Source organism: Urocitellus parryii, chromosome 10 (genome assembly GCF_045843805.1).
Source record: "Urocitellus parryii isolate mUroPar1 chromosome 10, mUroPar1.hap1, whole genome shotgun sequence".
NCBI classification, from domain to species: Eukaryota; Metazoa; Chordata; class Mammalia; order Rodentia; family Sciuridae; genus Urocitellus; species Urocitellus parryii.
This window is the reverse complement of record NC_135540.1, coordinates 260,248-275,098: the sequence shown is the minus strand read 5'-3', so window position 1 is coordinate 275,098 and position 14,851 is coordinate 260,248. Positions and strand designations below refer to the sequence as shown.

General features: G+C 37.2%; 1 protein-coding gene across 3 annotated transcripts in view; it reads right to left on the bottom strand.

Moving 5' to 3' along the window:
* Window positions 1–14,612, bottom strand: part of Mettl14 (methyltransferase 14, N6-adenosine-methyltransferase non-catalytic subunit) — a 29,774-nt gene extending 15,162 nt beyond the window's left edge. For 2 of the 3 annotated variants that reach the window (XR_003300118.2, XM_026381747.2), the window contains exons 1-7: window positions 14,429–14,612; window positions 11,077–11,165; window positions 10,440–10,527; window positions 9,072–9,152; window positions 8,395–8,482; window positions 5,456–5,546; window positions 2,481–2,622 (exon numbers count right to left, since the gene is read on the bottom strand). Coding sequence is in view for 2 of the 3 variants with exons in the window: in XM_026381747.2 (XP_026237532.1) it covers window positions 2,481–2,622; window positions 5,456–5,546; window positions 8,395–8,482; window positions 9,072–9,152; window positions 10,440–10,527; window positions 11,077–11,165; window positions 14,429–14,494 (645 nt within the window). In the remaining variant the exon portion in view is untranslated. The other variant, XM_026381748.2, reaches the window with a different exon arrangement.
* Between the last annotated feature and the right edge of the window lie 239 nt (window positions 14,613–14,851).

The window sequence follows — 14,851 nt, the reverse complement described above, 5'->3', positions numbered from 1 at the left end:
CCATTCCATCTCTTAAATCAAAGACATTTTTTTACAGTAATAATGAAAATAGCACATGTATAGACCAATTTTTTACACTTTTTACACTGATTTTTTTAAGTCTTGAAATCTCTCCTCATCCAATATGCTCATGATAGAATAACCTTTTATCAAATATAAGAATATGAATAAATACACATAGTACATATACACATATATTCCTACATATCTTTAAGTGATATAGCTATAGATAGGTGAAAACATATCTAGAGAAGAACAGTTAGTAAATTAATTATTCTCTAAAGCTACCTGTGGGTATTTTAAATAAGTGCTTATATCCCCCAGTTAAAACCCAGCGACCACTACTGGCTGTCTAACATGAAAATGAATACTTGTGAAAACCAACAATTTTCTCATTCACATTCTGCCTTCTATAGTAACCCCTGACACTTTCTTCAGAATAATGCCACATAAAACTTAAGAGCTTAGCAATCTGGGGGCCAGGCAGAACTTTTCAATACACCAGCCAGAGCTGAAATTCAGTGAAATTAAACTCCAATCAAGACTTTGCATACACAATAGCTGAGTCTGTTATGTGTAACTGAAGCTCTGTGCCTTTAAAACCAAACCTCACAGACTGGCCAGAGAACACAGAGTTCAACCCAGTGTGAATCCTAAATGTGATAAAACTCAACGCTTACATTTTCTTTTCTTTTGACTAAACTGACAAAGGTGTTTTCTTATTACTACTCAGTTTTGATGAGAACATGATGAACTTGAGATGGTTAAACACCTCTAGGAATGTGAATGTGTAAAACCAATATGGAAAACTTCTCAGTTACTAAATCTTTTTGTCTGGGTAATACTACATTCTATACACTTTTCTGATTTTTCAACAATGAGCACAAATTAAAAAACATTTTTAAAGTGGTTAAGAGCCACCAAAATGTAAATAAAAGTGCTAAGTGTATTAAAGAGGAAAAACTTCAAGGAGGAAGAACGTGTTATTTAGAACAACAACAACCATTAAATGAGAAAAAAATATGCAAAAACCCAAGCACCTTTCTACAAGACACCAGGCTATGACTGCAGCCCTTCCTGACCCTGCACCTTCTGCACAAGACTTTCTAACTCTTCTAACTCTTCCTGAAATCTGCTGCTGCTTGGTTCCTAGGGCATTCCCTTTCTCCTGGTTCTCCTCACTTATCTCTTTTTTATATTTCTTTTATATGTGCCCCTTAAATATAAGTGTTTCCCTAGACTTCACTGTTAGTCCACTTTTATGTTATCTGTGACATTATCCTAGAATAAACTCATCTGTTTACATGAGATTAATGTGCTTATCCTCCAACATCTGTCTTCTGAAAACAGATTAATCTGTTCTTTAAGTTTCATACTCTTCCACTTGAATGTCCCGCATATACCTGAAGTCAACATGTTCAACGTTATCAAGTCCATCTAATTCTGCTCCTATTCTTAAATTCACTTACCCCCTCATCCCACACACTTAACCAAATGTATCTAATGAACTTTACTAAATGTATCACCTTTTTATTATCACCCTAATTTAAGGTCCCATCATCTCAGGACTAGGTTACTCCAAGAGACTTCTAACTGTCCTCCCCATTACTTCCTTGCCTCTAGCTCAACCTCTACACAGTAATCCACTGTTCTTTCTTAAACTGGTTAAAACCTTCAAATACTTTGTAATGTTTTCAGAATGAAAGTCAAGCTCCTAGAACAGATCAATCTGTGTCCAACAGGAGTAACACACAGGAAGACTGCTCCACCCCACAAGCCAGTCGGTGGCCTCTATTCCTCTTGTTCTTACAGTTCCTTCTGTGGAAGCCTGTCCAATATCTTCCTTGCCTGGCTAACTCAACTGTTCTGCTGTCATCTTCTCAGAGTTCACATGCCCCACATTGCTAGGCTGGGCCTTATTCTCAGGTCATCTCATGCAGTCCTCCATTACTGAGCCAATGAAACTGCAAGGCATTCACTGGTTTTGAGCAATATTCACCCTGTTAAACTTTAAGGCAGAATACCAAGTCCTATTCGTCTCTGTCTCCAAGCATTACCTACTAGCAACGTTCTTGGTGTGTGGGGCTTTCATTACTGGTTGTAAAACAAGACACTTGTGTAACTGATTCAGGTTAACAGCTTATTTAACTTCTTTTACCACCTGTAGAGTGAGTTAGCAATCATTCTATACTTTTATGCTTTCCTAGCTATATATCCAAGTACCCTAAAACCAAGAATGAGTCTTCTACAGTTTATACTCACTAATTGCCCAATTTTTGCCTCAAAAAGAAGAATCAAATTAAATTTATGTACTACCTGTCAGCGCACCTTGGACACTCCTTCATAATACATACTTTAAACCTGTATTTATAATCTCTACAAAAGTAGAGATGGCATATATGGTCTTACTTTCTATCACATAAATGTGTATTCATTTGAAAAACAGAAAACCCAGCAAAACATGAACACTGTCACCGTACATCATCCCATGTCCAGCATCTCTCATTGGCGGTGATGCCAGTCTCTCTGTAATACTCTTCCAAAGGCGGCTCCAGGAGAATCACATCAAACTTGGGTGTCAGTTCTCTAATGTCAAAGGCTTCTATATCTGCTTGTAAATACCTGTGTGATTAAGGCAAAAACAAACAAGTAAAAGATTTTCAAATACTTCATAGATGGTAATAAAATTTCTTAAATATTAACATTTATTATTAATCATAAGATAATTATTCAAAGTCTTTTTATAGCACAATTTTCTTTCTTCAGCACAGAGATTAAACCATCTACCAGAAAGTCTTCCTAGGACATAGACACAATCACTACGAAGCAAAAATAAATATTCCCCATGGATATCTGGACTCTTATATTGACAATGTATACTGGGATGTGCATCTCTGACCCCCTTTCTATTATCATCTGACTTTCCTAAGGAATTTTTTTTTTTTAAATGTTGATGGACCTTTATTTTTTCATTTATTTATTTGTTGTGCTGAGAACTGAACCCAGGGCCTCACACATTCTAGGCAAGTACTCTACCACTGAACCACAACTCCAGCCCCTCATTGTTGTTGGTTTTTTTCTTCAGTGCTTCAGCTAATTTAATTTTTTTTTTTTTTTTTTTTTTTTTGCTGGGCTGGGGTTTGAACCCAGAGCCTTGTGCATGCTAGGCAAGAACTCTACCAATTCAGCTATATCCTCACCTCTTGCTTCAGCTAATTTAGAAAAACTATTCCTCAGTTAAGTTAGTCCCTTTAAAAAATGGTTTCCAAATATGAATGTAATTTTCTTTTGTTAGTTTATTCATTAGTAAAATATTTATAATAAATTTTTTCACATTACTTAACATTATTATTATTAGCCTTTACTGAAAAGTGATTTTCACACAGTATGAAAGTATTTTAAACCTAACATGCTTTAAATGTTAAGAGTATTTTTAATCTAATGGACATTAAGAGTACAAGGCCTGCCTACACCAAGACTTATCTGTGGTTCTTCTAATGACTAACAGAATATATTAAATTGTTTAACAGAAAACATTCAAAGTTAGCTAAATATGAAACAAATATTCTCCAATTTCAAAGACATTACACACATTTTGGAGGAAAATGTCATGTTGCTCAAAGGTTAAAATGAATGGTCACATTACAAATCATTAAGGGGATGGGGATGTGGCTAGCTCTGTGGTACAGCTAGGCAAGGTCCTGGGTTTAATCCCTAGCACCAAAGAAGGAAAGTGGGGGGACCTCAGGAAGGAAAGTTATAATTAATTTGTTTTCTTCAAGTTATCCTTGTTTTTTTCACCTAAGTTTTCTAAATTTTCTTTAATAAACAAATTACTTCATAAGAAAAAACATCATTTAAAAGCATTTTAAGCAAATCATCAAGCATACAATAAACCTGAATTATCTTCTAAAAAGAAAAAAAAAATACTCAGAGGTAAAAGCCAATTTTCTAGAAAGCTGAAAAGTAATTTAGAGGAGAATGTGTGCCCAGCACCAGAGTTTCAAACTAATACATTAAGAAGAAATACAGCAAGTTAATCTTAAATAGATATTTTGCATCCCCTCCCCACTAGTTTTTTTTTTAATGTTCAAAACATTTATGAAACCACTTGAGATTGACTTACATAACTACAACAAATAAAGTATTTAATGATAAATTGTGGGATACAATGTACTTCCCTTTTGAAAAAAGTCTTATTTACAACTTTAAGAACAAAGGTATTTTTTAATTAAATGCAGATTTTAGAAATACATTTATTATGTAGTGTTTCTATAATAAAAATGGCTTTTCCAAGAATCGCTACGTATCCAGGGAAATTAAGAGGTGAACTTTAATATTTTCAATCATATTCAGAAAATATAATGTGTTTACTTGCTTATTGAGTCTTTGCCAGTCTGAGCTTTTCAGCTTTGGTGATTAATTTCTTAGTGCCTCTTTTATTTTCCTGAGGCTGATTAAGTTTGGACTGTCTATCTACCAAAATCTTCTGCCAATACCTCTGTTTGCAATCACCAAAAAAGACCCGAGTTTCCAGCAGTGCTTTTTTAAATTTCAGTATATGCATTCATTACTGCTTGAGCATCCTCAGGAGTTTTAAATCTGATATGGCATTCTATATCTCCTTCTAGCAACTCAACATAAAAAACTTCCGAGATTGTGGCCAAAGTGTCCTGTACAACATCATTCATGACTTAAAATACACGTAATAATTGTTCAAGTTTTTATAACATTCACAAAAAAAATTTATCAAATCTACAAAAATTCTGGAGTTCTTTTTTTTTTTTTTTTAAGAGAGAGGAGAGAGAGAGAGAGAGAATTTTTAATATTTATTTTTTAGTTCTCGGTGGACACAACATCTTTGTTGGTATGTGGTGCTGAGGATCGAACCTGGGCCGCACGCATGCCAGGCGAGCACGCTTACCGCTTGAGCCACATCCCCAGCCCCAATCCTGGAGTTCTTGAGTAGCTGTACTGCAACAGAGCTCAGGAGCGCTTCGTTTTTTAAAAAAATATCTAAATAACCTCTCTCCCTGCCAGTTTTAACTTTATTATTCAACCTGAAAGTATCAAGCTGTTAAATTTTATCTGAGTAGAATGAACCCTGAAGCCTCTTCTGAAGCAATGTAGGTCTCTGCTGCTGATGGGGCACACCTGTGTTCCAATCCACAAGAGGTGGGACCCACAAACACGAGTGTGCAGTCCACCTTTGCTCTCTGACGACAGCACGGGGGCAGACGAGCTCAGCAGGCCTGCCCTGCCTCCTGGAGCCCCCAAATGTCATCTTTTCCTCATTTCCTTTCATGGTCAGGCTCAGAAAACCAGAGCCTGAAAGGATCAGGATGACACTTATAAAATTGACATTTTTCTTCTGAAAAAAAGGAAGGTTAGAGAATAAACCACATGACACTAAGCCTGAGCTGGGAAGGAGGGGTAATGGTATAAAAGCACTTACATAGGAGGAGTGTTCGACTTTGCTATTAACTCGTCCTTGAGCCTAATGAGCTCCCTCAGTTTAGGGTATTCTTCAAATCTGTCAGCTAAACCTGAGGAGAAAAAACAGTGAACCAAATTTCACTTCAACTGAACTCAAAGGCTGAGTGCTCTGGGGCAGAACAACACCTGCACCGCACCACTAACTCTCACGCCTTGCTTTTCCAGGCCACCCCCTAAGGAATTATATTCATGACAATATGAATTATGTCAATCTCTTAGTTTAAACACCAAAAGGTTTTGTTATCAAGAGTAAACATGAAAACTTTCGTAAAAGCTTCCTTGGTTGATTGCATACATCACATTCCAAAGAAAACAAGTGTGAAAATCTTATCACCATCAGGTTTCCACAGTCAGCTCTCAACCCTCTATAAAACAGAAGGCACAACCTAAAACCATCCTAACCGTAACCTCTTCTGTGGCCCGAGGAACACGCGTGGTACCCTGCTTGCAACCTGGGAGTGTTGTCGGCTCTTCAGATGTTGCACAAATCAGATATATTTTCCAAGTACTCTCTTCTCAACTTCTTTCATCATGTTATCTTTGTTCCCATCATACAAGGAGTTTCACTCTCGGATTTTGAAATCCAACTTCTACTTGATTCAAAATACATTCATACAACTTTTTCTCAACCTACAAGTTTTCCTTGCCTTGGATAATTGTGCAAATGTCTTAAGAAGGGTTTATATCCAAATATGGGTATAACATTTATCATAACTGGAGCTGTGATATAGTTCAGTGGCAGAGCACTTGCCTAGCACATACAAGGCCCTGGGTTCAACTCCCAGCAGCACACACACACACACACAAAGAAGAAAAAAAAAAAATACAACTCTTTATACTGTATCAAAATTTTGCTTATAAAAAAATTAATTAGTTTTCACTTTGGAAATAAAAATTTATTTTATGACAAAAAATAAATTGGATTACACCAAAATTAAAACTTCTGTGTCACAAAAGATACTATCAAGAAAATGACAAGACAACTAACAGAATGGGAGAAAAATATATATATATATTTTTTTTTTCCTTTCTTTCTTTTTTGTGGCCTTTGGCAATGAGTTCTCCCCCAAATTCAAGGACATAACACCAATCTATCCAAATTTACACATTTACCCTGGATGCCAAAGAATTTATATTCCCATCTGAACATGGAGGTGTTCATGGCTACTAAACTCTAAATTTTGCCAAATACATGGATGAAAAATGTTATAGCCTTGTTTTTGTTTGCCTCTTGATGACTAATGATGTTAAACATCTTTTGATGTTCATTAGCCATTTTCACTTTATCCATTCATATTTTGCTCACAAACTTTTAAACTTTATTTTGCTTTATAAAATTTTTATGTTCTTATATTGATACACTTTATGTTTGCAGTCTTCATTTTTGGTACTGGGGATTGAACCCAGGGATGCTTAACAACTGAGCCACACCTCCAGCCCTTTTTATTTTTTTATTTTGAGGTAGGATCTCAATAAAATCGCTTAGTGCCTCGCCAAGTTGCTGAGACTGGCTTTGAACTCGTGATCCTCCTGCCTCAGCCTCCTGAGCTACTGGGATTATAGGTGTGTGCCACTTCTCCCAGCTTTCAGTTTTTAGTAGAATATTAAATTTGTATTTATTCTCTTAATAACTACTGTTTTTCTTAAAGAATGCTTTCATTTCTTCAACAAAGTAAATATATTCTAATAATTTCACATTGTAGTATTTTTAGCCCTCTGATTCATTTGCATTTGTTAATATTGTAGGGAGCTAAATTGGTATTTACTCCCCAAATGTTACCAACTGTCTTAAATCATTTTTTTAAATTTGAGAAAATAAATTTTTTATAGCAGTAAAACAAATTTTGGACTAAAGATTTACTGAGAAATGTCTAAACAGATATTTCTCCAAAGAAGATATTGAAATAGTAAATATGCCTATGAAAATACTAAACATTATCAGTTACTAGGAAAATGCAAATCAAAATCACAAGGGCATACCACTCAACACCCACTAAGACAGCTGTGATCAAAATCTCAGACAAGTGTCCAGATATGAAGAGCCTGAGACCTTTCCACGCTGACGGTGGGAATGTAAAATGGTGGAGCCATCATGAAAAACACTGGAGTGGGTCCTCAAGAAGTGAAATACAGAATTACCACAATTCTTAAGAAAAAGAATTATAAGATCCAGCAATTCTATTCCTTGGTATATACCAAAGAAAAACAAAAACATACATCCACATAAAAACTTTTATATAACTATTCATAACAGCATTCGGCCTAATAGACCAAAGTACAAAACGAAACGAATGGATAAACAAAATATGGTGTGTGTGTACACACACACACACACACACACACACACACTTACTCACACACAAAGGGAATATTATTTGGTACTAAAAACAAATGATGGACTGATATATGCTAGGACATTAATGGCCCTTGGAAATATGTTAAGTAAAAGAAGCCAGTAACAAGAGACTACCTACTATATGATCCCAATTATATGAACGGTCCTGAAATGGCAAAGTTATACAGAAAGAAAGTAAATTAATGGTCATGTAAGCCTGGGGGTAGATGAGAGAAGTGTGGACTATCTACTAATGTACAGTACAGGGCTTCCTTCCTCAGGGGAGATGAAGATGTTGTGAATTAGACTGATAATAGTTGACAACTTGCTATGAACATACTAAACACTGAATTATACCCCTAAAGTGTGGGTGAACTATATTGTATAGAAATTATACCCAAAAAGTAATCTTGCTGATGAAAAAGAAAGGTGTACTGAAAGCACTCAGAACAGAAAAAGTCAAGCTGAAAAAAATGATTTTTTTTTTTTTTACAAATCATCTACAAAACTGAAAAACATGCATATAATCTAGCAATAGCATAATCCAAATAAATCTGACATACCTACATCCCTGATGAAATTCTGAGGTCTATGTCCAGTGTCTACAAAATGCTGGCAGTAATCATTATGGGGATTTAAGCTCTGTGTTCCCTAAAGAAAAAGTCAAAGTTAACAACATGCACTCTGATTTGGATACAATAACTTCATACTGTGTCTTTTCTTAGAAAGCCAAATAAAATATGATTTTAAAAGTTGTGTATTTGATAATACCACTAAAATGACAGCATGACTTTTCATCAACTACTGGTGTGAATATACCATTGTCTCATCTGAAATAGCCAAATATAAGAATATTTCATAAATAATTTAAATATTATTTTATATAATATTTTATAATAATGATTATAAGATATTTTATAATAATGATCCCTCAATTTTCCCTGAAGAAAAATAGGTACTTAAAATCCTGAAGAAAATTAAGTACTTAAAATCTTTTCCAGCATGGCTAGACATGCACATGCCCGTGAACCCAGCAATTTAAGGATACCAAGTTCAAGTACTTAAGGAGACCATGTCTCAGAACAAAGAACAAAAAGGGTTGTGGGGTTAGCCCAGTGGTAAAGAGCCCCAGAGTTTGATCCCAGTATGATTTAAAAAAAAAAAAAGGTGGGGGGGAATCTTTGAGGCACAGAGCTTAAATGTGAAGTTACAAGATTTGTAAATTACTTGTTTTATTTACCTTAAGAAAGGTACTAGAATCTTTATAAATCTCTTCTTCATATGGCAAATTTTCTTCTTCCTGTTGCATTTCTAGTTCATCCTTGAAAAATGAAGATTAAAGAAACATATATACATAGGCTACTTTTTCAATTATCATAATATTTCATATTGGCATTAAAGTGAAACATTTAAGTCTTTGCTTTTTCATCACTAGATCTAACTAGTAAATAAGTCTGAGAGATGGTGGATGTGGTAATTATCTTGACCTAACCTTTTTACAAGACACAATTAAAAATAAAGGAAAAAATCTTTTAAAAATAACTAGTTGATAATTTTTATAATAAAACAAAATGTCCTTATCATTATCACGAATAATAATTACCTATAACTACTAGTGTTTGGTTGACTGAATTGTCTAGAATTATTTATCTCTATAATTTACTGTAATGTTAGCATTTAGCTTGAATCATGAAATTTTGTTTTTATTAGATTGAACCATATGAAACTGCACATTTTATAGGTCAAAAATGTTAGAATATCAGAAATTGACATGACTCAACCTAATATAATCACAAATATTTAAGTTACATATAAGCACATATCAAAGTATAAAACAAAAGACCGTATTCATGAGAGCAGGAATTATATCATCATAGAGATTTACTGAAACTATGATTATTTTGAAAAGAAAAAAAAAGAACATAAGCTTTTCTTCCATAATACTTTCTTTTTAACTAAATAATGCAATTACAAGTATAGAAGTTGGGTTTTTCTTCGGTTGATTTCAGAAATGGTTCTATACTGCTCTCTAGCCCACGAGTTCTCAGAATATTCTAATTATCCTACCTAGCCTACATTGTTACACAAAATAATGTAACTCAAAAAGGACTGCTGCAACTGGGCCCACGCCTATAATCCCAGTGGCTTGAGAGATGGAGGCAGGAGGATAGTGGCTTCAAAGCCAGCCTCAGCAATTTATTCAGGCACTAAGCAACTCAGTAAGACCCTGCCTCTAATAAAATACAAAATAGGGCTAGGGGTGTGGCTCAGTGGTTGAGTGCCCCTGAGTTCAATCCCAAGTACCCCCCACCCCAAAGACTGCTATAGTCTCTTGGAATTCCAAACAACAAAAGTGCACACCAGAAGGTGCACATCTCTCTTTCCTCTTAATACAAACATCACGGCCAGTGTGTGGTAAGCACAACCCTTACGTTAAAATAAGGGAATGTTCATAAAGGTCATAATCTAACCGATGGTCTCTGCTACTGACAACTATTTTAACACACCTTAGAACTCAGCTTTCTATCACATTTGTTTTCTTGGATGTCAACTTATTATAAGAATTTATTTTTTCTAGACTATAAAAATCACCCCATTCTCCACTTGCCTTATATTCTTCTACTTTATCTTCATCTGTCTCTCCTTCATCCAGACACTTACGCTTTGCATTTGGAGCAGAGGTGTCATAGGAAGCCCTGAAAATTAGAACAAAGAATCACACACAAATACACAGAAGATGCATACATGTGTCTACTGGAAATATTAAATAGCTTGTATAGGCAAAACTTTCCTGGTGAAACAGTATCTCTTTACCCAGTTTATAAATCATCCAAGAAACTGATGCAATGACAATTCTGTACTTTATGAGAAAGGAACCAAATAAGAAAATAAACTCTTATAAACTAGAATACTTAAAAAATTCTGAAATGCTTTCTAAACCATCAGTGTATACATTTTGAGGGCCAAGTATATTTTTTATAAATGTATAAAAATTATAATTGAAAATATATTAGATATATAAGGCAATTCTAGTCTAACATTCCATTTTCTAACTACTTATAAATGGGCACTTAATATAGTCAAAAATAAATATCTTTTAAGTCATGAACTGACAATATAAACCAATGTTTCTAAAGAACTTTATTTTGATATTTTTCATAACACATTCAGACCTAGGGTTGTTTATTAAAACAAAGATCCTAGTACAATAGTAACATGTTATTAGAAAAGATTATCTGGCTGACCTGCAAGTCTCCCTCGTTTCTGCAATTTCTCTCTGCTCATCTTTGCTGTTCAACACAGCACCAATGCTGTCGGCGCTCTCAGCTCCCAACTAAGGAATGGCAAAAAACAAGTCAAATCACAATTCACTGGACAGCGCTTCCTGGCATTTGTAGCAGAATGTAATGTATCAAACATTTAAAAAACAAATGAGTGAAAAAAAAAAACACAACTCACACTTCAAAGAATTGGATTAGCTGACAAGACAAACTGGGAATACTCTATAACAAAACCATGTTAGTTAAGATTGACTCTGGCAGCTAGAAAAGTTTTTTATTAGGCTTTCAGTTATATTGGAAATTGAGGCACAACTTTAGCCAACCTCCTGCTTTGAAAGTACATAAAAGTGTAGTAGTAGTAGTAGGAATAACCAGAAAGAGTAGTTAATGTAGATTTTATATAAGATATTTTCTATGAATCAGTTCATATATTGTACCTATTTATTCTATTATCTAACAAAAATCCACCCAGTTTTATTTAGGCTTTTTGATTATAGGCACAATAGTGAATTTTACTAGTACCTTAAACATGGTTATGTTGATTTTGGTAGGCAACTGGGAAAACTGTGCAATTAAATGTGGCAACAAATGTAAACACAGGCTGGACAAGTCAAACAGGCCCAATTCACATAAACTGAAAGCCAAACCAAGAAGCGAGAATGCCAGGTGTAGCCACTTACACATTTTCACACAAGAAGAGCATGAGAAAATCTGCACTAAATAGTCCCTTGAGAGGAGGCTTATCAGAGCAGCAAGTTACTAGCCTTTAAACAGCCACCCACTCTCCTTCTAGTCCACCCACTTCACATGGTGCCCCTCAAGATTCGCCAATGATAAATCTCTTCCAGGATGGGCATGATGGTGCACACCTATAATCCCAGCGGCTTGGGAGGCTGAGAGACAGGAGGATCGTGAGTTCAAAACCAGCTTTAGCAAAATCGAGGCACTAAGCAACTCAGCAAGACCCTGTCTCTAAATAAAACACAAAATAGGGCTAGGGATGAGGCTCAGTGCTCGAGTGTCCCTAAGTTCAATCCCTAGTACCAAAATCATCAGCATCAGCAGCATCATCTCTTCCAATCTTATCAACTGTTTATAAAATTTCAGCTCCTCCAATAAAATCTTCCTGGCTCCTTTTCTTTAGTCAGGAGACAGCACATCTACTTCCTATAATTGGAATACTTCCTCACAGTAGCTGCTCAATAAATATATAAATAAAGGAATGAGACTGTCTGTTGGGGTCTAAATGAGGATATAATGCTGTACAAGAGAAATGCCTTCTATCAAAATTCTGCTTCTATTGTCTTCTCACATTCAAACTTTTTTTAAATTGTAGAATGACTACACCAAGTCACTCATTTTTCATGAATTTTCAAATAAGCATATTATTGCACTAATGGAGTTACTCCCAAGTATATTGCTGGTACTAAGAATATTACTGGAGTAATCTCTGATAATTTGTTATCTTTTATAGACATACACGTTCTCTGAAACAAAGGCAGAAGTTAAAATAAGAGACAGGTGTAAACTGTTGCTTGTAGCCTCGACAGTCACCACCATGGTCTAGGCCTATTTACTTACTACAACCATGTCTTCATTCCACAGACTACACTGACCTGGGTTCTACTCCTTTGGTTCATCAACAACAAAGGTTTGTTGAAGGCTTACTTTGTGCAACCATCAATGCTAGAGTAGAAGTCAAATACTTCGCATGTATACTCTGCTTATCTGTGAGTGCACAGGACAGTGTGAGTACAGTGTGAGTACAGTATAAACAAGCAATATACAGTATCAGATTAAGTAATAAGGTCAAGAATGTCTGAAAGGAAGAGCCTAGACCAAGGAAATCAGTACAGATTTCATCACTAAATTCTAAGCTGTGCCAAGGAGGACAGACAGAATTCAAATTTTTAAAATCAAAACCTATACTGCATAAACTATGTTCTGGAGACTACTCCACCGTTTGCCTTTTTCACAGAGTGAATGAGGTGTCTGTCACTAACTGCATCAGGCATTCTAACTTACATGGAATAGTTCACATCCAACTGAAAACTGAGGGCAGTGAAGTGTATTAGGTGTAAAGCCTATGCTAAAACTGCAGCTCACAAACTTACTAGTTTTGTGGCCTTGGGCATATAAACTAATGTTTTTTAATTCTTTTTTTTTCCGAATCTTTATTTATTTTTATGTGGTGCTGAGAATCAAACCCAGTGCCTCACATGCACGAGGCAGGCACTCTACCACTGATCTACAGTCCCAGCCCCATAACTTAAATTCTTTAAGTACATCTTTTTCACCTACAAAACACTGAGAGCATTTTATTTGCAGGATCAAAGACAATGAGTGTTAAAAGCTTAGCAAATTATGACATACAGGAAGTAATTAATAAATGGCAGCCATTATTAAATTTTATACACTTTGTAAGCTCTTTGAGGGTGGGAGCTACTTACATATTCACAGTTCATCTGCCAACACCCACTAGAGTCCCTTGTATCTACTGACTGTAAGGCAATCAACTAATAATTCTTCTGTGAATGTATTTTGAGTTAAATGTTTGAATCACAATTAAAGTTAAAACACCTTTCTTCCTGGCAACAAGAGCCACTGAACATTTCTGAAAACATAATAAAAGAAGGTGGAACCAGGACAACTTAGACACCTGGATTGGTCCAAGCTCTTAATGCAAGAGAGACAAGGAACAGATCGGATTCAATTCCCACATTTTAACAGGATACCACAAATTCATTCATCAGATCATAAAGGAGAAGAGGTTTCAGGCTAACATTCACTAGAACTAGATTTAATGCTGAAAAAAAAAGCACAAAGCCCGTGGGCTTTGCCCTTCACTGTCATTGACCTGAGCGGCAGAACTCTTCTGATACCTGCCAGCATTAACTGATGCTCGGGAAGCAGCGAAGACTCAGGGTTAGGAGAAAAGCTTTGGAGAGACAAACTGGGCTCAATTGCCTGGCGAGGTCGGGGGCACTCGACCTCCGAAGCCCTGATTATGCAGTAAGGGAAGGGACTTCTACCCCTTTCGGGGTGGCGTGGCCTCTAGGCGCTAACAATTCACACATTCGCGACGGTGACCCGGACGCGTGCTGACGGGATCTGCCCCGGCCTCCTTCCCGCGCGGTCGCTAGGTCCCAAGCAGGTTCTGCCAGTGCAGTCCACGCTGAGCTCGAGACTCGGTGCTGGCCGCGAGGGCCAGGCACCGACCGCCGAGGGCCAGGGAGGGGGCCACCCGCCGGCCTAAGCCACCCCGGCGGCGCCGCCCGGCACCGCGGCCCGGGCCCCAGCCCCGGCCTCCGCGGACCTGCTGCGCGAGGAGCTGCCGCCGCAACTTCTGTCGCTCCCGGATCTCCTGCAGGCGACTGTCCATGTCCCCGCGGTTCACAGCACCCGGCCACGGTCTCTCCCGAAAACAAGGCCCCGCCCCGCAGGCCTCCCCAGATCGCGGGACCCGACGTTCGCCAGGAGCTCCGCTCCACCAGGTCCCCGCGTTCTCCACTCAGGACCGACTTCCGGTAGGGCCCGCACGGGCTCAGTCCTGCCGGAAGTCCCGCCTCCAGGACGCCGCGATTGGACCCTTCCTCCCTGAGGGACGCCGCGCTCCGGAAGTCGCTGAGAGCCGCGAGCGGAGCGCTCGCCGACTGCCGGGCGCCATCCTCATTTGGCCTGGTTCGGCGGCTTTGAGCTGCGGGTACCTGATCGGTTAATTGGCGTTTCCCACCGCGCA